Raw genomic sequence first — 27,502 nt, 5'->3', positions numbered from 1 at the left:
AAAAATAAAATTGTAAAGAAAATTGTTAATAAAAAATAATTTATATATATACACATATATACATTTATAATTTTTAAAATTTTACTCCTGAAATTAAATTCTGTATTTTTATACAGGCATATTTTTGTGATTTAAATTGCATCTATTAGGTTAATTATATTACGCGATTTATTACGCGTATTATTAATAAAATAAATTAAATATAATATATTAATTAATTATTAATAAAATTAATAATAATTTATAAGTTTAAGATTTAAAATTAAAATTTTGAGTTTAAAATTTCGGAAATAAATGTTATAAGTTAAAATTAAAATTAGAATTTAAAAGATAAAATTTAAAATTTGAAAACTTGTCAAAATTGAAAGTATCAAATTTAAAATTTGGAAATAAATGTTATAAGTTAAAATTAAAATTTAGAATTTGAAATATAAAATTTAAAATTTAAAACTTTAAAATTTGAAAGTATCAAAATTTTAAATTTTGATATCAAAATTTAAAATTTTATATTATATATATATATATATAGAGAGAGAGAGAGAGAGAGAGAATAAAGGAGGGTTTTGTGGGGACACGTGTCAACCTTTTGTCCCCTCAAATCCTCCTTTAATGTAGTAGAAAATAGATTTGTTTAAAAAAAATTTTGAAAGTATAAAAAATATTTTTAAGTATTTTTTTTTGTTGTCAAATAAGGATCTTGAATAAAATAAATAGCTCCTTCACTTCTTTTAGTATATAAAATTTTATTTAAAAAATAAAAAATAAATACGATACCAAAAAAATCTAACAAAATAATTGAAACGTTACCAAGTCTAATAAAAATTCAAATTCCTAAAAAAAATTACTTTTCTTTGAAAAGGCCTTATAATTTAATGAGATTTTTACTTATTTATCCCTCACTACTATTCAAAATTTTTAAATTTATTCTGAAATTACCGAAAATCCTTTTAAATCTTAAATTTTATTAGTAAATTTTAGGAGTTTGAAAATATTTGAAAAAAAAATAAAATTAATGAAAATATTTTGATCAATAAAAAAGTGGCCAATTTGCATAAAAATTTCACTAGTTTTTCGATTTTATAAAAATGGGCCACTATTTTGAATTTTATATATTCGAACCGAATTTTTAAAAACTGACGAAAATACTATTATTCCCTTTTCTCTCTTTTTTTCTCTGATTTTTTTTTTTTTCTCTCCTACCCTCATCGCCTCCGCTGCCCTCTGTGATGGTAACGACACTGGCACTATCCTTCTTCCTCCGTCTCCACCTCCGCCAGTGTTGGCACCATCGCCAGCGCCCGGGAAGGAGAATCAAAGTGGGTGCAGGTGAGGGCGGAATGGTTGAAAGTGATGAAGTCATGGTCGAGGAGGTACTTGCCACACATGACGGTGAGGGCGAAGATGCGGCCATCTCCAAGAAGCGAAAAAAGATGCAAAAAGTAGAAAAAAAGAAGAAAAAAAGTAAAAAAATAAAGAAAAAGAAGAAAGAAGAAGATGAAAATGAATGTTGAACTGTTAAAATAAAATTGTACTATTACAATATTTGAGATAAATATTGTATTTTTTGAGATAAAAATTATACTCTTCGAAATAAAAGTTGCACTTTTTCGATAAAAGTTATACTGTTTCAGAAAAATTGCACTCTATCTTCCTTGGTGACCACCCTCGTCAGCACAAACCACTCCATTTCGCACGCCGCATCAGAGAGCCGAAACCCAGAGACGACCCACCTCTCCCGCGCAAGGCTCATCCTACTCCCACGTAGTGGTGGTGTCGGTGTCTGAGGAGAGGACATAGCAGAGGAGACGATGTAGAGGAGGAGGAGCTCATCCTACTCCAACGGAAACAATTACTAACAATAGTAATTTATTAAACTCAAACCATCAGCTTAAAATATTTAATTTTAATTATTATTACTAAAAGTTATGATTTTATATATTTTTTATAAGAATTTTTTTACCGTTCGATGTGACAGGTTACATTAATAACATTCCATACCTAGGAATATAAATGAGACAGATCCGAGGACGGAAGGGTTTCCCACCCCCGCTTAATTTTTTATTGAGACGGGACAAATTCGAAGCGAATTATTTTTTATTTTATTTTTGGCTCTCACTTACTGTCCTATTCAGAGCTGATAAGGACGGAAGCGAATTTTTAGTATATTTTTTTACCAATTAAAGTGGATTAAAATAAGAAAAGAATCTTTCATCTTCTGCTTTATTTAATCCGCGATTCAGACCGGAGCTTCACTAATCCGGATCCATTTGCGTCTCTACCCATGCTGCGAATGTCGGACATGTAGAAGGCCACAGATACTACGGAACCTTTCTATTACGTCATTATATACGTGGCACTTCTAGAAACTATAATAAGTGGTCCATGACGCAAGCACAACTCCTCTAAGAACCCTACAAACATACTATGTTTTTTTTAAAAAAAAATGCTTTAAAGTAATATATAAGCCATATATATATATATATATATGCTTAGCACATAGTAAAACAAGAGGCCTGCAAAGGGAGGAAATGGAGGCAAAGATGAAGAAGCTGTGTATTACTTCCCTGCTTCTGGTTGTAGTGCTTCTGCATGTGTCATCTGTAAAAACAGAAGCAGAAGCAGAAGCAGAAGCAGTTGGGGGCAGAGCCCTCAGCAGAGATGACTTCCCCCCTGGCTTTATTTTTGGTGCTGGAAGCTCTGCTTACCAGGTTGAGTAAAGCACTTAATTTTTTTTTTTTTTTTTGCTTAATTACAAAATTATATTACATATAGATGTATATATTTTCCTGGAAATTTATTTTTTTTTTTTTTTTTTTGAGTATTTTATCAGTTTTAGTTCTGCATACAGATGTAGATTTTCTTTCTCTGTCTTATGAAGAGTATGATGTTTTGGGAGTGTTTACTCTTTCAATTTTTATTCATTTATTACATTTGGTTATTTTTGGCGTGTTGGATTTTTTTTTTTTTTTTTTTTTTTTTTGAGAGTGAAATGTTTATCTTGGGGTTTACGGTCACCCTTATATTTATAATTTGTTATCTAGATTTTTTAGCTGCTTGTGATATTTAATTGTTGGTTTATAAAGTTCGGCTATTATACTCTTATGGGTATGATACTACGATCATCCTCGTACTCATAAATTGTTTTCGATGATAGAGCTTTCGAATCGACGATCCATACCGTTAAACATTATCTAGAGCATTTAAAACGTCTAAAAATCAAATTTTATAATTTTTTGACATCATTTACCTTATAATCAAAAGTTTACAAAATTAACAATTTTTAACGGCCGGTGTGGGATATTTGCTAGTTTAACGGTGTAAAAGAATCAAAATCGGTTGAATTTTTGATAGAAATTTCTATTCACTATATAGATAAAGATCAATAACTCCGATCTTAAATTAAATGGTCTGATCATCCATTTTTAAGACGTCGTTCGATTTTGACCGTTCATTTTATACCCGCTTGATGAACTTTATTATGATTTCGAAAAATTACGAAATTTATTTTTTTAGAAGTTTCAAATACTCTAGATTATATTTAACGGAGTGAATCGTCGATTCGGAAGCTCCATCATTGAAAACAACTTATAAGTATGAAGGGCTTTATACTCATAAGAGTATACTAGCCCTAGCCTGATTTATATATGATTATGGTAAAACTCTTTCACCTCGGAGAATTAATTGCTTATTTAGTTAAGAATAATTAATGTTTCTCTTATATCTTTTGCTTTATGTCTAGTTTGACACTAGTGATAAAATTTGACAGCTTAAAGCCCTAAAATTGCATTCATGGGTCGAACTTTTAGAATTGCTGCAATCAAATCGTGCCGTCAGTTTTTGTCAGACAGAGCTGCTGTGGCAGTGTAGTGGTAGTGACTTAAATAAAAAAAATTAAGATACAGTTCTCTAAAGCGACTAAGAATTTGATTTTGTAGATAATGAATGAGCTATTTATATATATCATAGGTGCCTGCATGATTTGTTCCATGATTAAGAGGGAGGGGACTCTGCAAAAATGTGCTATTTATAGCACAGGTTTGATATAACAAATTGCTTTCAAAGTTTGAGCTGCCAGAAAGCGGTGTTTTGATTTATTCAATGCTTCTTATCATGTCTGATTTCGAGACTTTTTTATAAATTTTAAGGCAAGATAGGAGCCAGACGGGCGATTATACCATTTGAAACATCTATTTGTATTTAAAAGTGTTACGATGAGCGCACAACAACTAGAAACAAAGACAACGATCTTGAAGTAGACAAACCACAAAACAGTAAAAGAAAATAGAACATAAGGATCTACTTGGGAAACCCTTTGCAGGAAAAATCCAGCGAGCGAAGAAGGAGAAAACTTCAGTGTACAAAAAAAGGGGTACAATTTCTGGAGATTACAATACGCCGTGACGCCTCTAGGGCAAAAGGAAAGAAAATGACCTGTTTCACAAATTGTTTTCCAAAATTTGTCGCACCGCGAAGCTGTCGGCAAATCGGGGCACAAAAATTGAACTCGATAACCAAATTATTTCGAGACACATTTAACAAAGAGCTTGAACTGTCAAAACAATGGTGTTGCAATATAATGCATTCAAAATGGCTTCTGTAGGTGGAAGGAGCAGCTGCAGAGGATGGCAGGAAACCCTCTATCTGGGATCCTTTCACTCATGCTGGTTAGTTGGTGATATTTATCCTAGCACATACAGTTACTTCAAAACCAGGAAAAGCACTTAAAATAATATATCGCATCTTAAAGTATTTCTAAGCTTAGTGTTTTTGCTACCAGGAAAATCATTTGATGGAAGCAATGGAGACATAGCAGCAGACCAATACCATAAGTACAAGGCAGGTTCATTTACTTTTGTTTAAGAAACACGGCCGACTCTCGCAACTATATAATATGTCTATTTGATTTAAGTGATTCACATCCAAGTATTTGGGATTTTGTTAAGTAAATCTAATGGCGGTTTCCTTGAATTCGATGACAAATAGAAATGCTTATTTCAAGGCCATGCCCAATAGCAAATAAGTCATTAATTTTGATAAAATTTCTAATGAAATGATTTAAATAATTTGATTTAGAACTATTGAAAGTTAAAGGAAATGCCAATCTAAAAAATTATGCTAATGTACTATACATATATGAATAACAAGAGAAGAGAGAACTTATCACATTTCTCTTTGTTCGTAGGAAGATGTAAAGCTGATGCATGAGATTGGTCTCGATGCCTACAGATTTTCGATCGCTTGGCCTCGACTAATCCCTGGTACAAATTTTATTCATGTTAATTCCAATACCGCATCGATTTAATGCAAATAAATCCAAGGGATATACATTTAGATCGATGAATTATGAATATTCACACGCAGATGGACGAGGAGCCGTCAATCCAAAAGGCCTAGAATACTACAACAATCTAATCGACGAGCTCTTAAGCTACGGTAATAGGCCGAGAGTAAACCAATTGATATAACTCTTTCAATTGCAATGAATAAATCAAGTTCCGCGAAGTAGTCGGATACTGACACAGCAAATGCTTTGTTTTGTAGGAATACAGCCTCATGTGACAATCTACCATTTCGACCTTCCCCTAATTCTTTACGAGGAATACGGTGGAATTTTGAGCCCCAGATTTATGTAACATCTTGCATCTTTCTCAATTCAGAAAGTAGTACTAAGATCTCACAGTACTGACTGAGGTACTTACAACATTGCCGATCATAATGCAGCGAAGATTTCACTGCTTACGCCGACGTGTGCTTTAGAGAATTCGGCGACAGAGTGAAACACTGGGTCACCGTAAACGAACCCAACATAGAACCCATAGGTGGCTACGACTCGGGTATCCTCCCCCCGGAACGATGCTCTGAACCCTTCGGTTCACATTGCACCGTAGGAAACTCGACTACGGAGCCTTACATAGTTGCCCATCACCTCCTACTTGCTCATGCCTCAGCTGTGTCCCTTTACAGAGAAAAATATCAGGTTTTACTACCCCTCTGACCTTTTTTTTCATTTTTTTCTTCTTAGAATTCACAATGTTTTGTTTTCATTTGTTAATTACGTTCCGCATTTGCTCATAGGCCAAGCAAGGTGGATCTATAGGAATCACACTGTTAGGTTGGTGGTATGAGCCTTACTCGCAATCCTCAGATGATAAAGCTGCAGCAAAAAGGATGGTCGATTTTCATATCGGGTGGTCGGTGATTCATTATTTCGTATTTTCGTCTTCTCCTTTCCAAAAGAAGATAATTTTTAATCACTGTATCATGACACACTTCTAATTCAATCAGGTTGATGGATCCGCTGGTATACGGAGACTACCCTGCTGTGATGAGGGAGAATGTAGGATCAAGATTACCATCTTTTAGCAAAGAAGAGTCGAAAAGATTACGAGGGTCCTTCGATTTCATCGGCTTCAATCATTACATAGTGTTTTATGTGCAAGCAGATCTCAGCACGCTGAATTTGAAAGAGAGAGACTACTATGCTGACGCAGCTGTAAAACTTTCACGTAAGTTATCGACTATATTCGAATCGCAATCTATAATGCTATATCATCATTTAAATTTGCAATCAGACGGACTAATTTTGTATGCATTTGCTTTTTTCTTTTTATGCAGTTTTGAACGGAAACTCAGTGAAGGTATTATGTTATGCTGTACCTAATATTTGAATACTCAATTACAAATAAATGCATAAGTAGGCAGATTCGATTGTGTGGTAATTTTCTAATGCGAAAAACTTGTACAGAAGCAGGATATTCTCAGGATGAAGAAGACACCTGAAATGGCTTCGACTCCTTGGGCTTTGCGGAAAATGTTGGAACATCTTAAAGTGAATTATCGCAATCCTCCAGTCGTAATACACGAAAATGGTAAGCGCAGAAATTAATCATTTGAAAAATTGCTACTGATATTTGTTTACTTTTCCTCCCGCAAAATAAAGAAGGCAGGCTTTGTTTTGACTGTTTCCTTGTGCATGGTTGGTTCAGGTGCTGGCTCTCTAGTCGACCCTAAAACCATCGCAAATGAAAAACCGGATTATTTTAGAGTGGAATTCCTACAAGATTACTTAGAAAGTGTACTTCTTTCTATAAGGTAACTCTTTTTCTTTAACAGAAAAAGTTTTCTGATTCAAAAGGATAGTGTTATAACTAAATAGTCTGAACCTAACTAAGATTCCGAAAGTTGCTTTTAGAATTAGTAGTTTGATTCTCATTTGTTGATTCATTTGCTCGAGCGACAAAACTGGCATTGCAGGAATGGATCAAATACACAAGGCTATTTCATATGGTCACTTCTAGATGTTTTCGAGTTCCAATTCGGCTGCGCCGTCCGCTTTGGTCTTGTCGGTGTCGATCTCAACAACGAAAATACGACAAGGTATCCGAGATATTCATCTCACTGGTACTCCAACTTTTTGCGAGGTAGCGGACTGAGAAGGGCAGATGCCTCAATATTTACTCCGCATAAACTCGGTTTCGGGAGAAGAGAATTAAGCTCTAAAGCAAAGTTTACTTGAACCGAACAATCCCCTAATGCTGGTCTCAGAGTTTTGTTGCATACAAAAGTTAAAAAATAAAAAGGCACACATATAGTGAATAAAATTGTAATAGCTACATGGTCATTTTGTGTTCAAAAGTTTCATGTATAGCTTTTATGGCGTGATGATCTTTGTCTTTTAATTGAATTATGTGTCTTCAGCAAGAACTGCTTATGGTACTCCAAGAGATTCTTGTTTATTCTGAAGCAGTTGTGATGTGCATGAAAATGCTTGTACTATTTTGATTTTCAGCTTTGTGATGCCGCAGAAGTGAAAACAAACCAACCAACTTAACTGAAACACATACTCTGCATGCTTTGCATTTCAGTATATATATGAATGTAGTTATGATAAATTATGTAAAATCCTTAAGTTTGACTTAACTGTCTCTTGTTCAAGCATTTTCTGTTTAAGATAAACTAACTAATTTAGCTTGAGCTGAGATTTGTTTTGGTTTTGCTTTTGTCAGAATTTGCTTGAAACAGTCCAGCACCTAGTTTCAAAGCTGGAGTTTGGCTCAGTTCACAACTAGAATCATACAGAATTGAATGAGTACAAACTGTGTGAGATAATGATCTTACATCTCAATTTTAAACTTAAAAATTTATTTCAAAACCAAATTACCATACCAAGGCTTAAGCAAGCTATCCATATTGGTCAATTCCAGTTCCATTTCCCAAATCGGGCTCCTATGGGCAGAGTCAGTAGCTTACGGAAAAAATATTTTATTTGTTTCTGTAAATATCAGCGAGCTCACAACTAAGCAAGAAATTATCTTCTACACCCGATGCACCGCATAGGGGCCACGCACCCATGTATCATCTTGGAAATGCAGGTGCACCATGTGCACCAATATATCAACAACATATGAGGGCAATATTTTCGTAGAACCCTGAATATGATTCAGGTACTTTGTTCATCATTCGCTATCCAATTTGCATAAGTCAACTTTTTCGACAAATGCTTTTGACAAGTATTAGATTCCAGTACTCTCACGTTGTCTTTTTCAATTAGTTGTGTACTTTTTCAATTTTTGAAAAAAAAAACGAAGGAAACTTTGATGTGCTGTGTTTGCTAGGGGCCACATTGATCCCATTGTTTTGACACTTCGCTTCACATCGTTGAGTAAATTGTTGTCGAGTGCGACGCCACTAAGGAGCTCCACACTAAGATCTTGTTAAGACAGTTTGGTAAAACACATGATTCACTCCGTCTTCAAATCTTAAAGCTCTGTTCCAAGTTCCATCACAGAAAATCTGTCTGAATCTCAGCGTGTTAGACGGTAAATTTAGGAAAGGCACAATAAAAAGAGTTAATGTTACACATAAAAGAAAAACCAAATCTTGATCAGTTGGTAAGCAGCTAGATCTCAACAAATTTCTCGACATGGTATTAATCAGCGGATTCGGAAAAATTCTTTATGTCATACCCACTTCTAATGCGATTGGGAATTACACTCCAGCAATTTTTCTGCAGAATAAAAGGGAAAAAAAGGACAAAAAATAGACACGACGAAAAAGGTTTTCGTAAACGGAACGCATAATTAAAAAAAATCTTTTCTGCAGACCAGTACAAAATCAAGAAGCAAAATGTGAACTGCTAAAAGGATCCCCTTGGCATTTCTAGTTAGCTAACAAGCTTCTATCAACCCGCAGGCTTGTGTGAGTCGTCGGCCAGAACCAAGCCAGCAAAAACTCGAGTCATAAGGTCAGGTCAATGAGGAAATGTTTTATGTGTCGGCCCTCTACGAAGATCGGGTCTCATTAGCAGCCGCTTCAAATGTCTCGCCTGCAACAAGCTCGGGGACGTCATCTTCGTCTTCCTGATTGATTTTAGCTCCAGCAGTAGATGCCTGATTCTGGAACTCCTCCGCAATCCTCCTCAGATGGACTAAGTTATCAGGACCTGCATGGAAATAAAAACATCAATAAAGTATAGATGACTTTAAATCTTGTCATGTAGTGTGCTCGATGACGGGCTTCTCCATCCATGCTGTTGTTGGTTAGCTAGCGATGTGCATCCAAGTGGGGTACAGAGCAGCACATACACATTCTTTTTTCCCCCCCCCAAAAAAATAGTGGAAAAAAATTTGCTATGCAAGTTTTTGTTTTCGTTGGCAAAAGAAATCTTAGATGTATAAACTGCAAACAATGCATGAAACAGTGCATAAATTGAAACTGCATAAATTGAAACGGTGCATAAATTGTCTATTCAATTGCAATAATTTGATTCCAACTGTTTGAAGATGTTTCAGCTGTGATTATTGATCAGTATGGCTATGCAGAAATGCGTTACGACATGAGTTGGACTTGTGTAAGTTCAATTTGAGACTAGTTTACACCAAGCAGTGTTATAAATTTCGTAGGGCACAACAACAAGCCCTACCACAAAACATTATTCGAGTTGTATCAACTAAATGCTTGTTTTATCTATAATCAGCGAAGCAGAAAGTATATAGCATGACAAAATACAAAACATCAGACTGAGCACAAGATGGATAACATGAAAATGTACGTTGAGTATTAATCTCAAGAGGTAATGCGAACTGCAACTTCAAATGCACAAACAAAACATTATATATTAGATAAAACAGATTTCTCAGCAGTATTACATAAAAAAGAAAAACATACCCAGTTGGTTAATTAACCCAGGAAGTAAATCCTGAAGCTCTGTCAACAAGAAATTTCAAACATAAGTCAATTCAGAGAAAGGAAAGTAAGGGCAAGAAAATAAACCTCTCTCAACAACCCCAGAACCTTGCAACTAGGAAAATCAGAATCAATTCAAACAAAGGAAAGTGACCATAAAAAATAAACATGCCTTTAGTGCCCATCAACCTTGCAACTAAGAGAGAGAAAAAAAAACAAAAAGAGACACAAAAAAAAAAGAAATAGGGAACTCCACACTTTGGTCAAAACTTCATGCCTGAAGAATATATGATTCATCGCTATCGTACAATCCCAAAAAAGCACAAATATTTTCCCTTTCAGACCAGCTAAACTAACATACTTTCACTTCCGTAAAGCAACAGATTCATTTATTTATATATCTTCAATATTTTCAGTAGGGAAATAAGTTAGGAAAGTACTTTTTGTCTGTGGAGAACCACTGACCGCCCATGTGTTGGCCGCTATTGAAGCTTGCACTGAAAGAGGTGGGAAATAACAAGAGTAAAACAACTGAGTGTTAAAAATCACCGATAAAGGTAAGGAATCTACTTTATCAATTATTTTACCTTTAGGATTCAGAAACTGAATAACATGATCATCCTTAAAAATGTTGACTTCTTCAATAGCAGGTATAGTATTCACCCCTATTTTTTTCAGAGTACTCTGAAGTCTTTTATCATCAGTAGTTGTGGTCTTATGTACTGCCTTCTTTTTCCTGTTAAAAATATATGATGAAGACTAAAACATGAATAACGAAAATAAACCAAAAAGTTTTTCCTTGTCTACAATGAAAACCTCCTAAATTTGTAATATCAACTCAAGGACCTGTTTGTCCTGGTTCTTAGAGTCAAGCCTCTACTCGAGAAACAACTACGACAACAACAATCACCACAAAAAGAAAAGAAAAAAAAAAGAAGTTTGACAAGAAAGTTGTGAAGCTTTTAGCTTTCACCAGCAAGCCAAAATGAGCTTTTAGACAACCAAATTTTAAGAGAAACAGTGAGAAGGTTCTTCTCTGGCTCCAACAAGAAGATACGCACATTTTGATGCAAAAACAGTTCCACATCTTTGACATTTGAAGAGCTTTACTACCAAAGAAGTTCACGAGAAGCACTGACAGAGCTAAACAGGTACTTAATACCATCCACACTAAAAGCTAATCCAAAAGGAAATGACAAGGTTTAAACAGCTTCGCCAAATAACAAGACAGAAGAATACAATCAGAAAAGGGAAAAGAGAGAACTTCTCTACAGTGCCATTGTATTTTGCATCAACAAAATAATGGGTAAATTACAACATTGGTCACCAAACTTTCGAAGAAATTTCATTTAGGGCCTTGAACTTTAATTTATTTCACCGAATTTTCAATGAAATCCCACTTGAAGTTCTGTGAACAATGTCGTGATTTACTCTCTAACAGTTTCAAATAACTTTCTCCTCTCCAGAAGACTGATATCCAATATATTTTCAATTTATGTTCTATCAAGCATTTAAACCTTTTCAGAACTTGGAAAGAAGTGAGCTGCCAACTGCAGGTAAAAATATTTTCATGATACTTGATAACAAAAATAACTCATATCCCAAAGAGTACACGAATGTTTCGTTAAAAAAGGACAGCATTCACAACCTGCGCATGCTGCCTTTTCCACCTGTGCGAACTGCGCCAGCCATCCTCATGAGTTTTCCTCTATCCATCTGCATGAACCAAAACAAGAACTTGGAGATAGTGCTAGACATCCCAGATTAAATCAAGTTTTAATGATCAATTACAGAACTACAATAAGTAAAGTGCCTGAATTTTCTCTCTCCGAGAGAGAATTGAGTGGCACATATGAAGGATCTAAGCAAACAATAGTGGAAACAAAAGATAATGAAAATAATGAAGCAATTATCTTTATAAACCCTAGACCCCGAGCCCAAAGCCACTCTTTTTTCTTTTTTTTTTGAGAAAATGTAGCATGCTATCACTTCATTCAATTAGAAAATGAACTCGACTACAGCTTGAGGCAGCCTAGGCCTTGGGAAAAAAGAAAAAAGAAAAAAGACAAAGGAAAAGAAGTTTAAATGCAAAAACGTTCCCACGAATCTCTGAGTGCTCGGATCTCCGTCAACAGACAACCCAACGCACGTTTTGATTTCTAAAAGATTCTTCTATTCCGCTCTAACCAGATTACCCACCATGTGGTAGCGATGGTTGCCAGCTCTTTACCCCCCTGTGCACTCGTTTTGAGACTACACACTTTTCAAATCTCTGTCGATGATGAACGATTATTAAGAAAAAGTTTATTAGGGAGCAATCCTTTTAGCATAGCCGTAGTGTGAGGGCGGTCAGAAAATAGGTGGTCCACAGTCTCCTTCTCATCCAGACATAAAACACAATTCTCGTCCCCACTCCAACCTCTTTTTAGAAGGTTGTCGACAGTGAGCACCTTTTTTCCAACACTAGCCAAACGAGAATCTTGACTTTGAGAAGGGATCTGATCTTCCACAAGCGTACAATGCTCTCAACACTAACTCCACCATCCATAAAAAAATTGTAGACCGATTTGACAGAAAATTTTTCTGAACGGGTCCACCTCCATCTTACGTCGTCCTGTGTATTACATAGAGAAAATGTAGAAATTGACTCCTTTAGAGTCAAAAGTGTTGGATCATTGGCGCTAACCATTAATCCCAAAAGCTCGAGCTGTTAGAAATACGCAACCAATTCACTTAAAGCGTACAGATACAGCGCCCACGGGTCTTGATTGTGACTCGGCCCAACCAGCCTCACGCAACTTCGAATATGACTCGGCCCAACTCAGCCTCACGCCATTTCGAACGTGACTCGGCCCACATGGCCTCCCCCCACATGCAGGATGCTAACCTATTTAAACCAACAATCCCCCCTTTAGTACCTGCACACATTTGCAGCATGCGAAAATCAAATCCGTGACCTCTGGCTCTGAAACCACGTGTCGGATCTTTGGCGCTAACCTTTAATCCCAAAAGCTCGAGCTGTTAGAAATACGGAGCCAATTCACTTAAAGCGTATAGATACAGCGCCCACGGGTCTCGATTGTGACTCGACCCAACCAGCCTAACGCCATTTCGAACATGGCTCGGCCCAACCCAGCCTCACGCCATTTCAAACATGACTCGGCCCAAATGGCCTCCCACCACAGGGCAGGATGCTGGTCCATTTAAGCCAACAAAAAGTTGATCGCTTTCAAGTTGAGAAGTGGGGGTGAACCTGGATAGAATCTTATGCCAGTTCCACCCATTCCTTCCCCAACACTCTACAGTATTCTAGATGTTAATTTGACTCCATTAGATTCAGCATGTAGGTATTCACATTACCTCACTGGAGCAATGATGATCATCTAGGTTATAGTTAGTCAACAGCAACCACTAGTCACACTGTAAACCATAGTTTTTTTAGGATTGGCACCTCATTAAGTTAAAATTAATTTCATTCGAGTTATTTTCAGCCATTTGAATTGAGAATTTCATCAAAATGAATGATTTGATTACTTATAGTTGTTGAATCAACATTTATGTTAGATAAACAACTAATAAAACTATAAATTTAGCGAAATTAACATTAAATTTAATGAAATCCTTTATTAATTTAATGTGAATCACTTAAATCAAAACAATTGAGAATCGAATGTATGTGAATCAGGGGGAGAAAAAAACGAAAAAAAGAAAGAAAGCTCCCGTCACAGAAACCAAAGCCTTCAAGAACCTACTCAAAATCCCGATAAAAACATGAAATAAAGCATGAGAAAGATCAGCAGATCCCAACATACAGAGCAAGTATTCGCCAATTTTATAGAAAAAAAATCGGGGAGAGGTAACAATGAGAAATATTACCTCAGGATAATGGAAAAGGTTGAGAGAGAGAGAGAGCCAGAGGGTTTGGGGTAGAGCGAACTAGGGTTTCTACGTTCCGAGGAGGGAGACGAAGGGAGAGGGAATGAGGGAAAATATATATATATTTTATCATTTTCGCTCGAATTTCCACGTGGCAGCATGTGATTGACCGGCGTGGACGCCGGGCGGTTCCGTGCTTTAAGATTCGTGCGGGGAGCCGTAGAGCTGAGAAATGCAGAGACGGAGAATATTACCTACACCGGGTGCATCCGTTCACACGTAAGCCTCCCCATCTACCAACAGTCCATCTCACCTTAGACTCGGCACATATTTTGAATTATACTCTTTGTTTTTGTTCCAAGGTTGAACGGTAGAGATTTAAGGCTGAGGCGTGATGGAGGGTGGATAGATGCGATGTCTACAGATACGAAGGTGCACCGAGTGCACGCACTTTCTCCGAATATGGTCTGTTTGTTTCTGGCTGAGCAAAATACGGGATAGACCGGATTGGACCGGACCAGACCGGGCCTTGTTTGGGCTGAGTTAAAACCCAACTCAAACACTTTGGAGCTATTCTAAGTCCAAACACGGTCCAAAATAATCAACCTGAAAAAAAAAATTTATACAATTCTCTTATATTATGTATCAAATTCTAACTTATCTCGGGTTCGAATCCCCGCGTGTTCTGGAAGGTGGAAAAATAAATAAATAAATAAATAAAATCTCTAACTTGTGATACTCATCTAAGATTTTTATTCTTGAAGGGAAAAAAAAAGAAAAAGAAAAAAGAGAAGAAGGTAATTTTGCAGGAAAAAAAAACTCAAAAACCTTAAATTAAGCGGGAAAGAGGGTCCAATCAGAGCAACCACTATGTAACACAACCGTTGTACTCTAAAAACTTAAGCTGTTACAAAATGGTGTTTATATATTTTTATATTTAATACTCCCCTTCACGTCTGGACTCTAGACTTTTTGAAAGGCCATGACGTGAATTTGAATTAAATGGAAGGAAATTAATAATGCTATGAGCTTAGCGTGACTCGAATTCAAGATCTCTTGCTCTGATACCATATAAAACAATCGTCGGTGTTTATATATTTTTATATTTAATACCCCCCTCCCCCTCACGTTTGGGCTCAAGACTTTTTTTTCGCAAGGCTTATGACGTGAACTTAAATTAAATAAGGGAAAATTAATAATTCTATAAGCCTGACGTAACTCAAATTCAGAACCTCCTGCTCTGATATCGTGTGAAACAATCGTTATATTCTAGAAGCTTCACAAACTGCTATACCTCTCTGCCACATTTGTCTCCCTATGAAAACATTTCACATGGTAGCACAGAAATCAGGACCTACTTTTTTTTCCCCTGTTCATCACATGCTCCTGCTACACTTTGCAGCAGCTTTGCTTACACAGATTGACACCCAATACAATATAAGGACACTTTGATTCAAAACCCATGTTAATACATGGGACATGGGTCTCTGAGACTTTTTTCCTTTACACACAGAAGGAAGATTCTAAGGAACTATCATTCTTGTAGATGATTTCACTTGTCTTATTGGCTTTTGAAAATTTTTATAACTCATTTCCTCACTGTTCAAAGCAAGCAATTGGCCAACCTAAATTAGTCTTATGAACATGCCGATATCTCTATCCAAATAACACTTCTGCAGAAGCAGAAGTTCTAATTGAACTAAATAAACTTTTATTAGATGAAGATACCGCAACAGGGACTTGATTTTTGGTAAATTAATGAGTCAATTAGCAGCTTAATCAGCTTTCCTACATATTATTATTATTAAAATTAAAAAACTTGATACATTGCAGAATAGGAACTTATGATGCTATCCAAAGAGAGTTCATCAATCACAAATCATTCTAATTAAAGCTAACCATATCCACACTTACATTCCTTTTTTCCTTTTTCTCTTTGATTGATCATGAGAGTAAGTAGACAGTTAGGCCCATTTTGGAAACACAAAGTGAAAAATATATTACTCACCATTGCTTGTAAATTGATTTAAACACATTGCAGAGCACATGCTCAGCAACAGAAAGAAGAGATCCAGTACAAATAACCCACATCCCTCAAAGAAGATGCACTGCTTTCACGGTCATTCAGATGATCAGATCCAGCATCTGTTTAAAAAAGGATTAAAAAAAAATGCATAATATTCTAAAGCACATGCACCACACTAAGAATCCCAAGTTTTATATACTCCTAAATCCCCATAAGTGATACATTCATTTAATCAAAATAGATAGATATCCCATCTGATACAACAGCAGTAGCAGCAATATCTGCCAGTGACAAATAACAGTTCAACAGAGTGCAGGGAGAGATATAAGTCACTGCAGCAAAACAAGAATATCCTTTTTTATTCACTGATTAGTTCACCTCACACATCTCTATCCCTCTTGCACTCGGGCGGCATCGTGGAGTACCTCGACCGGTCGGTGCAGTAGTTGTAGATGGTGTACTTTCCGCGCACCCACATCAGCCGCCGGTACTGCCAGCCGTCGAGGTCCTGGAACTCCTTCTGGTCCCACCAGCGCAAGCCCTGGGTCGCGCAGAACTTGGCCTCTGTGGAGGCCTCGCAGCCGTCGATGTGGAAGCCACGGTAGGCCGCCACGAAAGGGGCCTTGCTCCAGTCCGTCTTCTCCAGCCCGCCCCGCGTGGCCCAGTCGTCTGCGTTCCAGAGGCTCGAGTAGAGCTTCATGGGCTGGTTGAATGGGTACCTCACCCCCAAGTCCTTGCTGTTCTTGAACACTCGAATCGGCACATCATCCACGAAGAATCTGGTGTTTGTTTTTGGTTTGGGAAGCACACAATTGGACATTACATCAGCCAACAAGTTGTAGACACATTCACACTATCCAAAAAATAAGTGATATTTACCACAGCAAGAATTGTTATTTACAGGGCATATGCATTCAACCTAAACTAGTGGTCACATGGTAAAGCTGATCAGATTCAATATTTCTGGTATCTTAAATTTATGATGAAATTCCGATCTGATGGTAATAATAGAATGTTTAAGGAATTTGGTTGTTCTCCTGTTGAAATGTTATAGTTAGTTCTACAATTTGTTTAACTGATCACAACAGTTATAGCACGCATATAGTGCATGGAAACTGTTTTCGGTACACCAAGGGGCACAATTTATTGATTGGACTCGCTCTAATGTCACACAACTAGATTACATAATGTTAGACGGTGATTAAAAGCACACAGTAAAAATATCCTCGAGTACGAGATCCACATGCACATGCAAGATTAGTAAACAATTCATTTGATTAGTTTAAACTTTAATAGTTGACATAGACATCTACAGATGCTACTTCCACCGTATTTCCTGATATCGGCAATGGCATAAAGAAGAATCTAAGAAGTGTTTCAGCAAAATGACTAACATGAAATACTTTAACCAGAAACAAAGACCACATGATCTTTGGCTCCTTGCTATATGGAAGCACTTGAATAAATGTGTAAAGCCATTCTTTTTAACTCAATTCAATTCAATTCAATAAATACTATCATCTCACATGACCCACCTAATGATGGGATGGGTGCAATAGTTGCAATGGCGCTCTTTGCATGTGATATGTCTCTAAAGGTGCAGTACATAAAACTCTAAAAAGGACTAGTAATAATATGCAACTATTACCGACCGTCCCTAGAGCAAGTGGCAAAGGGCTTGGTGGTTGGTATCTGAAGTCCCAAGTTCGAATCCAAGTTGATTCACATTTCCAGCTAAGTTTATTTCTAAATAAAATAAACGAAGCGGGTAGCATGCTACCTATCTCTCAAAAAAATAAAAAAAATAATCTGCAACTATTCAAATTTTGCCAGTTTATGCCAACTTCTAGCAGGGATTTTTAGGCTCAATACAAACCCACATGAGCACATAACATCCAACCCGAAAGCTTAAGCCTGTACATCTGGGCCCAGTAGTATATATCAACTCTTTATACTGGACTGTTCTCTCATGTGAATTTCCAACAACTTCACTGTTAAACTGCCTCAAATTAAAAAGGAAAGGTAAATTAAGTATATAGCAAAATAAAACAAAGAAGAACAAAAGGAAATCAACCCATCCTCCTATGAACAGCATTAATCACACATAAAAATGGACTAGCAAGAGAAAAAAGATGGAGAGTTAAAAGGGCATGGAAAAACCTACACAATCTGGTACATGTTCCATAGCACAGAGTAGGAGTGGTAGTCCTTTGTTGGGTCAAACCAGAGATAGATCCTCTGCTCCCTGTCTCCCTTCCCACCAGTGAACACATTGGTTTGCAATATGTAAGGCTGGCCTGTCCTGTTCCCCAAGAACTCAAAGTCTATCTCATCATGCTCTGAGTTTTGAGATGACAACTGTTTCAACATCAACAACACATTGAACTGTTAAAACTTAAGTGAAACAACTGTTTTTTTCTCTAAAAGGTTACGTTGTTACTTCTCACGTCCGGATTCGAGGCTTCTTATCAAATAGAAAGAAATTAAATAACGCTAAGAACTTGTCATAACTCGAATCCAGAACCTCTAATATCATGCGAAATAAATTAAGTAAAACAATCGTTTTTCTCCAAAACCTTAAACTATCAAAGAACGATATTTTTAATATTTATATTCAATATATACAAATATATTCAACACTGTATACATCAATGACCATTCTATAAAATTGTAACAGTGATAAAAGTTTATTATCTCACATAGAAAGCAGTCACAGTTCCAGCAGAGTCCCCTGGAACCAGCTTTATTTGCATACTGAAGTGGCCAAACAAGTAAGAACCCTTGGATTGAAACCCAGTACCTTAGATACAAGAACAAAATAATAATAATAATAAAAATAATAAAAAGGAAAAGAATAAGTGGGTACATTTGGATTTGAAGCAAAGAAGAGCAAACTTAGATGATCTTCAACCAGTTCTACCTGTGTATTTGTCCAAGTAGAGTTGGATCTCATTGCCACCATTGAAGTACTTGATGTGGTCAAAAGCCCAAGTGGGCACATAGTTCTTCTGGAAGGGCACATCAATGGGTTTCCTAGGTGGAGTAGCCATGGCCAAGCCAAAGAAGCATAGCCATAGGACCACAATGAAAGAGAAAGGAGGAAGAGAAGAAGAGACCATTTTTTTTCCTTTTTCTTCTTCCCAAGGAAAGAATGGGAAAGTGATTGGAGTGAGATAGGGCATATATATATATAAATAGGCTACATGACTACTTCACAGGTGAGAGTGAAGGTATGTCCATTTTTTTTTTTTATAGGTTTTTTGCATTTTAATATGTAGCAAATTGGACACAGGGTTCCTGGGTGTTTTTGTTGTTGTTTGCTTTGCTACTTCCCAGGGGAGGAATAGGATAATATAATAGGGTGGTACAGCTATTGAGGTGTGACTGTGACTATGATTTCTAGTTACTGTTGGAGGAGATAGTGTAATCTTTGGAGGTGGTTGTTTTATTCTAGGAGAAGTGCTAATTGTAAATTTTACTTATTTTTTATTTTTTTGAATGAACATTATAAGATTTATTTTTTTTTTTGTTTTTGTGTATAAATAGCATCACTCTTTACTGCAAAGGGACAGTAAATAGATCACCTGACAAGCAGCTTGATTAATATTCCACCAGTCAATTCATGGCTTGGTGATGATAGTCATCAAATGAGGAGCTGGAATGATACAGATGGAGTAAATGTAAAGGGTAACAATTATATTATTACACCTACCGTCCCCGAAGTAAGTGGCAAAGTGCTTAATGATTGGTACCCGAAATCTAAATTCGAATTCTAATTGATTCACATTTCCAACTAAGTTTATTTCTAAATAAAATAAACGAAGCCGGTAGCGTGCTATCTATCTCTCTCTCAAAAAAAAAAAAAAACAATTATATTATTACAAGATACACTAAAATTGATGAATGTAGGTCTAATATGATAAATTTTTTAGTGTAAAATAAGAAAAAAATTAAATACATATCAAAATTCAGGATCAAAATAAAATAAGATAACTTACAGAGCGTCATAGAGAAAAATTTTTTGATCAATCTGCGGAAGCAAGAAGTTCGACTATGATCTGGAAGTGACAAACTAAATTTAGATAGTTTGGCTTCTCCTTCTATTTCAGGCACTCTACTGTATGGTGTGGAACCGATAATAATTCTTCACCAGAATGCGTATGGCAGGACCAATACCCCTTTATCTAGAGTCCACATCAACTTACATCAACTTCCCGTCAAAGTCTGATTAGTATTCTATTTAATTAAATATATAGAATAAGAATAAAATATATCATATCAAATAGTTCTATATCTATTAGGATCGACCTTTATCCGTAGTAAATCCAGATTTGATATGATTAATTGGGTCACATTTATAAAAATCCTAACATAATATACTATTTATGCACTATGGATCATTTATTTCTAGGATGCATATTTAATAAAATTCCGATGTTCAACTTACTTAACGGTAGACATATCCCAGGATCTATAGTAGAGATCAGGGGTGTCTGTGAGTTTCTATCTAAGAACTGCTCACAAAGGGCATCAGCGAAAGATTTGACCAAGGTCGCAATCTGTTGATGGATAATCTGATGGAAAAGAAATAACGTGATTTTTAGAAACCAATCTTCTGATCCCCTAATCATGGTTAGACGAGCTCGTGACTTGAAAAGCGAGTGGACTGAGTTTTGCAGCTCTAAAAGTGAACTCTTTTTTAGTTTTACTTTTTAATTTTATTTACTTTCTTTATTTTATTTTTTAAAGTTTTCTTTTTTATTATTTATTTTATTTTATTTTTCGGTATAGTGGCTTGCATCTTATTCGAGGACGAGTTGCCTCAACTTCTGTAGCTAAATTTATTTTCTATATGAATGAAGCGGGCGAATAGCGTGCTACCTTTCTCTCAAATGAAAAAAAAGAATAAAAAAAAAAAAACACTTGAGCCTACTCACATCTACAGATCTACTATCACATTGTGTGAGTGACTACTTGGCCGCTTCTACTCAATGCCTATCATCTTTGGTTCAATCATTAGTAAGCAAGAAATTAAAATGCTTGAGACTCAACTACCGTAAGAAATGTAAATGAGATTCCACGCCTTATTAGTAAAACCTTTAATTCAACGCTTTTTGTATCTGTTACAAAAGAAAATTATTTTTCAAAAGAGTTCTCCTTAAAGTGCGATTCAAACAGCTTTTCATTTAATAGACACCTACAGCCTATAAGGACCAAATGCACCCCAGAATCCATTTTTGAGGCCTTTTTTTTTTTTGTGTTGTGGTGTGGCATCATATACTAAATATTGTTTCCAAATTAGAACTTTTGTTCAAACGTACTGATGAATCAAATACGCCCTTAAAGCCTGTTTTATTCTTCATGTTCTTCTTCTTTTTCTTTATTTGCCTCTACTCCTTAGCAAAACATGCTAATGGTATTCTTTGCTTGTCTAAATGCTTGTTCTGTTGGTCAGAACTTGCACAAATTTTTTTTACTAATGTTTTTATTGTTTAAGCCACATTTAATGAAAAATTTTAAATTAGAGCTTTTTTCCTAAACTGTTAAAGAAGTGATTTAAATATTATGTTATTATAGCAAGAACTTCAATATTTTTTTGTATTTTTATGTGTTAAATAGCAGTAATGCAAAAAATAAAGATCTATTGGACACCTAAAAAGTCATCAAATAGCTTTAGTATTTCATTAAACTCGAATTTAGAATTGCTACAATTAGAAACTAAACTATAATTTTGTAGGAAGTGCTTTGAATAGGCTGGTTTGAAAAGCAGCACTGCAGCACAGTCGAAAGCTATCAAGAAAAAAGGAGCCACTTTTGGTGCCTAAACAACGTTTTATGAGAAATTTAGTCTCATAAAATCAAGGAAATATATATATATATATATATATAAAGACTCGCTGAATTTTAGCTCTTTTGTAAGCAGGCTTCTGAATTTTCGATTTGATAATCAATCCTTTTAAACTTTATTAGATATTTCAATAGACTCTTCTCTTCAATTAAAATTATTGATTATATATATGCTTGTTTTTTGTTGTATGTATTATATATAGTTTTCTGAACCTTCAAAACACAAAAAAAAAAAATATTCTAACATGTTAAAAAAAAAAAAAATTAAAGTTTGGTACAACCATTTCTTCCGTCGTTAAATTTTATTATCAAAACTAGAAAAAAAAATATATATATATTTTTTATATTTAAAGTCTTAAAGGATTATGTGAACGACATGCAATTAAAACGACAAAATAATTAATAAGTTCACTTAAAGAAAAAATACTTATTGAACTATTTGATAAAGTTTAGAAAATATAATTATCAAAATTAATGTCCAAATGTGTTTTTACTCATAAAATAATATAAAAAATATGCATTTTTCCGGGAGTGAGGGCGTTGGTTCTGCAATAAGCGGGGGGACCGTGCGATTGGTAGCAATTTAAAATTTATTTTTATTTATGCAGGGGGAACGGCACTTTAATAAACACGTTAGATTATGTCAAATCCCCACATCCAACAATTGTACTCTATTCTATAATTGCACTATTAATTTCTCTTTTCACCGACCGTCTCTAGAGCAAGTGGCAAAGAGCTTGGTGGTTAGTATCCGAGACCCAAGCTCGAATCCTAGTTGATTCACATTTCTAGATAAATTTATTTCTAAATAAAATAAACGAAGCGGGGAGCATAATATCTATCTCTAAAAAAAAAAAAAAAAAAAAAAAAAATCTCTGTCCTAACTGCCAACTATTTCTGTGAATTTTTGCATGAGCACTAACAAAAAAATGTAATGAAAATATTTAACTACAAAATAATAGGAATGACTCTGAAATCGTGTTATCAAAAAAGTTAATTCGAGCTGGAAAAATAAAAATTAAACTCTATAAACAATTTACACGCTTTAGCTTTGAAGCCTATATGTACAGATAAAATTAAAAGGAGATACAGGCTACAGCCGGCAGTACTATCACATCACTGGTAAGATATCTAGGCATCGACGCGTAAACAGTTAAATTCTCAAAAAAAAAAAAGAAAAAAGAAAAAAGAAAAAAGAAAAAAGAAAAAAAAGAAAAAAAAAAGAAAAACTAAACTTCTAACTTAATTTTTCATAGATTTTGGAGGATGTAAAATAGCACGGATTTAATTCAAGAATTTGAAACACATCATGTATATGAACAAAACAAAGATATTAATATATTTTTTAAATAAACCATTAATTTTCATCATGCTACAACTTTGATCCTTTCCTTAAAAAAAAAAAAAAACAAATTGATCCTTTTATTTCTTTTTCTAAAATTTCTTTTTTCTCCAATAGTTTAGTAGGCCATGGTTTTGATTATCCGAATTTTTTCTAGTTTAGGATGTGGTTGGTTCCTTGTAAAATTACCTTAAAAAAAATTCAATGAAAAAATAAGAATCTGACGTTTGTTTCGTTGTAAAAAGATTTTCTCAAAAATTTCTATAATACTAATATATGTAATATGATAATAATTATATATCAATAATATAAAATATATAGAATAAGAAAAAATATATAACTTTTCTCTTTTTTTTTCTTTCAACCAAACAACCGTAACGAAAATTTATTTTTTTTCCTGCAAACCAAACACTAGATGACGTAAAATTTATTTTCCTCCGAAATTCTTTTTTTCCACCGAAATTTCTTTTTCACAGTTTTACGTTGAACCAAACACTGCGGCTGAAAAACATTAAGCATCTCATCAAGGAGAGAACACACGAGATTACAGCTATTTCATGTGAGGATGCTCACAATTGCTTTTTTTCTTTTCTTTTCTTTTTTTTGAGAGATGATAGCACGTTATCCGCTTCGTTTATTTCATTTAGAAATAAACTTAGCTAGAAATATGAATCAACTAGGATTCGAACTTGGGATCTCGGGTACCAACCATCAAGCCCTTTGTCATTTGTTCTAGAGACGGTTGGCCACAATCGTTAATTATGGAGTGCATCTACATTGAAGGTTCTTCATTTTGGTGCTATTCCCCCTCCCATCTGGAAATTGTACGTGATTTATATCCTGCTCTTAGGACCTTAGGTCACGTTTGGTTCGGCAAGTTTAAATTTAGAATGAGAACAAAAATGATTATCTCTCGCACCAACCATTTGGTCGGAGGGAATCACATGATTTCAAGTTGTAGACTTCGATTACAAGAGGCGGATGGTAACCGTTTATTCTATTTATTTCTTCTGTTGGGAACTGAACAAAGTAAAAGTCTATTTGAAATTGAGGGTCACACATAAAGTTATTACAGAGATATGCTCATTATTTTTTTGATACAACTACATAAAATTGTATCACAACGGACTTACTGGGGTTGCATAATATAATATCGTTTATGAAAATAAACATAATATTTTTTTTATCGTATTTTTTGCTATTCACAATGTAATCTGGCCACAATTCCAAATAACGCCTGATATAATTTGCAATTCCAATCTACTCAGGATCGCTTTTCGATAATCCAAATTACCAAACATGCCCTAATGTGGAAAGCAGAGTGTGCATGCCTTGAAACCTGAACATCCTCAGAGCATTTCTTGGGGGAAAAGTACTCCTCCTGAGCAATTTGCCCAAAAATAGTAATTTTAGGAGTTATTTAGGCAACCAAATTTATCAAAAATTGCTATTATAACAAACATTCAGGCAACTATGTGTTAACTTTTTCTTCTTTGTTTCTTTTAAGAGAAAGGCCGAAAAGGCCGAAAGCTATATGTTTTGCTTATTTTTTAAAAAAATATATTTAGTTTGAAATATAAGGCATCAGAATTTCTAATTTGATATATCGGGCACTATCATTAAGCCCTTAACCAACTGTGCCAGATATAGTCGATAACCATGTGCACTCTTGCTCACCAATTTAATGTGCATTTTGCATCCGTGCAAAGATACGCCATTTTGAAATGGACCCTCCAACCTTTTAGGGCATGTTTGGCTCATGATTAGAATAGAAATGAGAAATGAAATTGAATTGCTTTGAAATGGAAAATGGAGTGACAAATCATTCTAAAATGTTTGGTTCATTATTGAATGAAAATCGAAATGAAATTTTAAAATTTTTTAGAGATGGTTTTGATTAAGAGAGAGAAAAGTGATAAAGGGAGAGGAGGTAGATGCTTATGAAAGAGAATTTTGAATAATTTATTTTGGAATGAGTCAATCCGGGATTCAAAACTGAATTGGAACATAAATGGATTTATTCATTTCCATTCCGGAGTGAAATGAGAATCAGAATCTGATTCCTATAAAACAAACAGCAACTATCGGAATCAATAAATTCCATTCCGATTCCATAGTCTAAAATAGTTCCCTTATTCTAATTTTACACCTTTTCGCCTTTTCATGCTTTGAAACGTAAGCTTAATTGTTACCAAATTAAACTAATAATTCAAAAACAAAAGCGCCCATTTGCTATGAGCGATTCGATAGTAAAAAAAACTCGATAAGCTAAAATAATTTCAAAATAGTTAAATATAGCAAACTATTGATAATTTTTAGAAAGTATATAGCAGCTCATGATTAATATTATGCTCACCAAACCGTTTTACAAACTTGATCACAGAGGTAAAAAAAATAAAAATAAAAATCAATTATGAAAACCTATGAATTGTTTTGAATGAATTTGTAGAAAGTTAGGTAGTAAATTGTTTGTAGAGCAACGTTCAACAAACTTACCGTGGCCGACTGTTCCTAACGTAAGTGACAAAAGATTTAGTGATTGATATCTGAGGTCTCGAGTTCGAATCTTAGTTGATTTATATTTTCAACTAAATTCATTTCTAAATAAAATAAACGAAGCGAGTAGTATGCTACTATCTCTCAAAAAAAATAAAAAAATAAAAATAAAAGGCTTTTCGGAGAAGCAGTTTTTGTGCAATGGGTTAAACTCTCCATCGCAGTGGACTCCCATTTCCAGGATAGGTGACGCACATGGCTTTTACAGTAAAAGCTACAACATCTAGACGCACCTCACATGCACCTTCACATTGCTTTTTTTTTTTTTTTTTAATAATATCTAATATACTTTTCAAAAATTTTGAAATATTCTATGTATGATCAATTCTTTTTTGTTTTAAATTTAGTCTTTTTATATCTCTTAGTTATTCAAAAATAATTTTACTGTTAGTATCCGTTAAATAATTTTAGTTTAAATCTGAATTACATTTCTATCAGAATTAAAAAGAAGTCAGAAAATTTATTTTATCCCTAACATAAGGATAAATAAAAAAATTAATAATAATAAAAAAATATATTTGAAAAAGTAAAATGTTAAACTATTTATTTTGTTCCTAACTTATGGACGGATAAGAAAAGTTGATGGCGAAAGAACTAAAAGAGCATTTATAATTATTTTTGATAAATTGTCACACCATATTTCCTTGTCACGAAATTTAAGGAAAGGGCACCCAACTTGCCATGAGCACATGTTTTTGGAACTTGAGTTTGGGCCTCTCTTGTGTAACGTCAATTAGCTGGAACTATATCAGAAGATCTCCGTTTCGCATTTGTCATTTATTATGAAGGGTCATTTTCTTATTGTCTCATCCCCGTTTGGTTCGGGGTTAAGAAAAAGTAGCTATTCCAGGGATAGGGTTAAAATAGTGTTAAAATTTTTTTTTGTTTGGTTGGAGGTTGGAATTAGTCTAGGATAGTGAAAAAAAAGTGTTTGGTTGGATTAGGTGGGATAAGAAGATAGTGATTGATAAAGAAGAAAAAGGTGAGAGCTCGTGATGCATACGGGGTTAAAATTGGGAGGGAGAGTGGGGTTAATGATTGATAAAGAAGAAAAAGGTGAGGACTCGGAATGCGTACGGGGTTAAAGTTAGGAGGGGGAGTGGGGTTAGTAAACCCCACTAACCCGGTTTGGGGTGAGGTTTACTAACCCCACCCCAAAAGAGTGGTGTTTGGGTATAAATTAGGGGTTAAGGAGTTATTCCACCCCTTAACCCCCAACCAAACGGTGGCTTATTGTCTCAGGAAGTTTGTGGACCGGAACGAAATCAGAAATTAAAGTTCAGAGAGATCAAAATTTAGATTTGACAAAAAAAATTCAACCTCAAATAATAGAAAAAAAAGTTCGTCGAATTCATTAGTCATCTATTGCTAGCAACGACAGCAACAATATATTCAAAGAGGAGTCCAAACGGTGGCTTATTGTCTCAGGAAGTTTGTGGACCGGAACGAAATCAGAAATTAAAGTTCAGAGAGATCAAAATTTAGATTTGGCAAAAAAAATTCAACCTCAAATAATAGAAAAAAAAGTTCGTCGAATTCATTAGTCATCTATTGCTAGCAACGACAGCAACAATATATTCAAAGAGGAGAAAGACGATAAGAGCTGAAAGAAAATAACCAAAATATTCTGAAAAAAATTGAAACCCAAGTTTTATTAAAAAAATTAATTT

At 34.8% G+C, this 27,502-nt stretch overlaps 3 protein-coding genes across 5 annotated transcripts; 1 reads left to right on the top strand and 2 right to left on the bottom strand.

The window, feature by feature from the left end:
• Positions 2,484–7,765, top strand: LOC109710903 (beta-glucosidase 31-like). The gene is made up of 13 exons (XM_020233709.1): positions 2,484–2,708; positions 4,601–4,664; positions 4,778–4,836; positions 5,183–5,258; positions 5,362–5,433; positions 5,542–5,629; positions 5,722–5,977; positions 6,076–6,191; positions 6,286–6,506; positions 6,616–6,638; positions 6,746–6,869; positions 6,987–7,092; positions 7,255–7,765. Exons 1-13 carry the CDS (start codon positions 2,529–2,531, stop codon positions 7,514–7,516), a joined length of 1,647 nt encoding a protein of 548 aa, XP_020089298.1. The 5' UTR covers positions 2,484–2,528; the 3' UTR covers positions 7,517–7,765.
• Positions 8,901–14,209, bottom strand: LOC109710950 (basic transcription factor 3-like). Of its 3 annotated transcripts, none has more exons than XM_020233774.1 (6): positions 14,062–14,209; positions 11,834–11,901; positions 10,773–10,921; positions 10,626–10,682; positions 10,168–10,206; positions 8,901–9,442 (listed from the first exon to the last, which is right to left on the bottom strand). In XM_020233774.1, the coding sequence occupies exons 2-6, from the start codon at positions 11,899–11,901 to the stop codon at positions 9,282–9,284; spliced, it is 474 nt and encodes a 157-aa protein (XP_020089363.1). In that variant the 5' UTR covers positions 14,062–14,209; the 3' UTR covers positions 8,901–9,281. The 3 variants fall into 3 exon arrangements, with proteins under 3 accessions (XP_020089363.1, XP_020089361.1, XP_020089362.1); XM_020233772.1 differs by lacking the exon at positions 14,062–14,209 and adding an exon at positions 12,872–12,895; XM_020233773.1 differs by lacking the exon at positions 14,062–14,209 and adding an exon at positions 12,385–12,853.
• On the bottom strand, positions 16,254–19,386 carry LOC109709904 (probable xyloglucan endotransglucosylase/hydrolase). The gene is made up of 4 exons (XM_020232275.1): positions 19,008–19,386; positions 18,787–18,887; positions 18,252–18,445; positions 16,254–16,866 (listed from the first exon to the last, which is right to left on the bottom strand). The coding sequence occupies exons 1-4, from the start codon at positions 19,267–19,269 to the stop codon at positions 16,467–16,469; spliced, it is 957 nt and encodes a 318-aa protein (XP_020087864.1). The 5' UTR covers positions 19,270–19,386; the 3' UTR covers positions 16,254–16,466.

The sequence above is a fragment of the Ananas comosus genome, linkage group 5 (assembly GCF_001540865.1).
Source record: "Ananas comosus cultivar F153 linkage group 5, ASM154086v1, whole genome shotgun sequence".
In the NCBI taxonomy this organism is placed as follows: Eukaryota; Viridiplantae; Streptophyta; class Magnoliopsida; order Poales; family Bromeliaceae; genus Ananas; species Ananas comosus.
Note: the sequence above shows the minus strand (reverse complement) of the source record. Positions and strands in the feature narration are given on the sequence as shown.

What these genes read in the sequence shown, in the direction of transcription:
- LOC109710903 (XM_020233709.1), top strand. Translation starts at nt 2,529, where the DNA reads ATGGAGGCAAAGATGAAGAAGCTGTGTATTACTTCCCTGCTTCTGGTT. An exon ending in GGATCCTTTCACTCATGCTG is followed by an intron (nt 4,665 to 4,777) that starts GTTAGTTGGTGA and finishes TTTTGCTACCAG; the next exon opens with GAAAATCATTTGATGGAAGC. An exon ending in TTGGCCTCGACTAATCCCTG is followed by an intron (nt 5,259 to 5,361) that starts GTACAAATTTTA and finishes ATTCACACGCAG; the next exon opens with ATGGACGAGGAGCCGTCAAT.
- LOC109710950 (XM_020233772.1), bottom strand. An exon ending in TCAGTTTCTGAATCCTAAAG is followed by an intron (nt 10,683 to 10,772) that starts GTAAAATAATTG and finishes CACCTCTTTCAG; the next exon opens with TGCAAGCTTCAATAGCGGCC. An exon ending in TGGTTCTCCACAGACAAAAA is followed by an intron (nt 10,207 to 10,625) that starts GTACTTTCCTAA and finishes TCTTGTTGACAG; the next exon opens with AGCTTCAGGATTTACTTCCT.
- LOC109709904 (XM_020232275.1), bottom strand. Translation starts at nt 19,269, where the DNA reads ATGCCCTATCTCACTCCAATCACTTTCCCATTCTTTCCTTGGGAAGAA. An exon ending in CTACTTGGACAAATACACAG is followed by an intron (nt 18,888 to 19,007) that starts GTAGAACTGGTT and finishes CTTGTATCTAAG; the next exon opens with GTACTGGGTTTCAATCCAAG. An exon ending in TGGAACATGTACCAGATTGT is followed by an intron (nt 16,867 to 18,251) that starts GTAGGTTTTTCC and finishes AACAAACACCAG; the next exon opens with ATTCTTCGTGGATGATGTGC.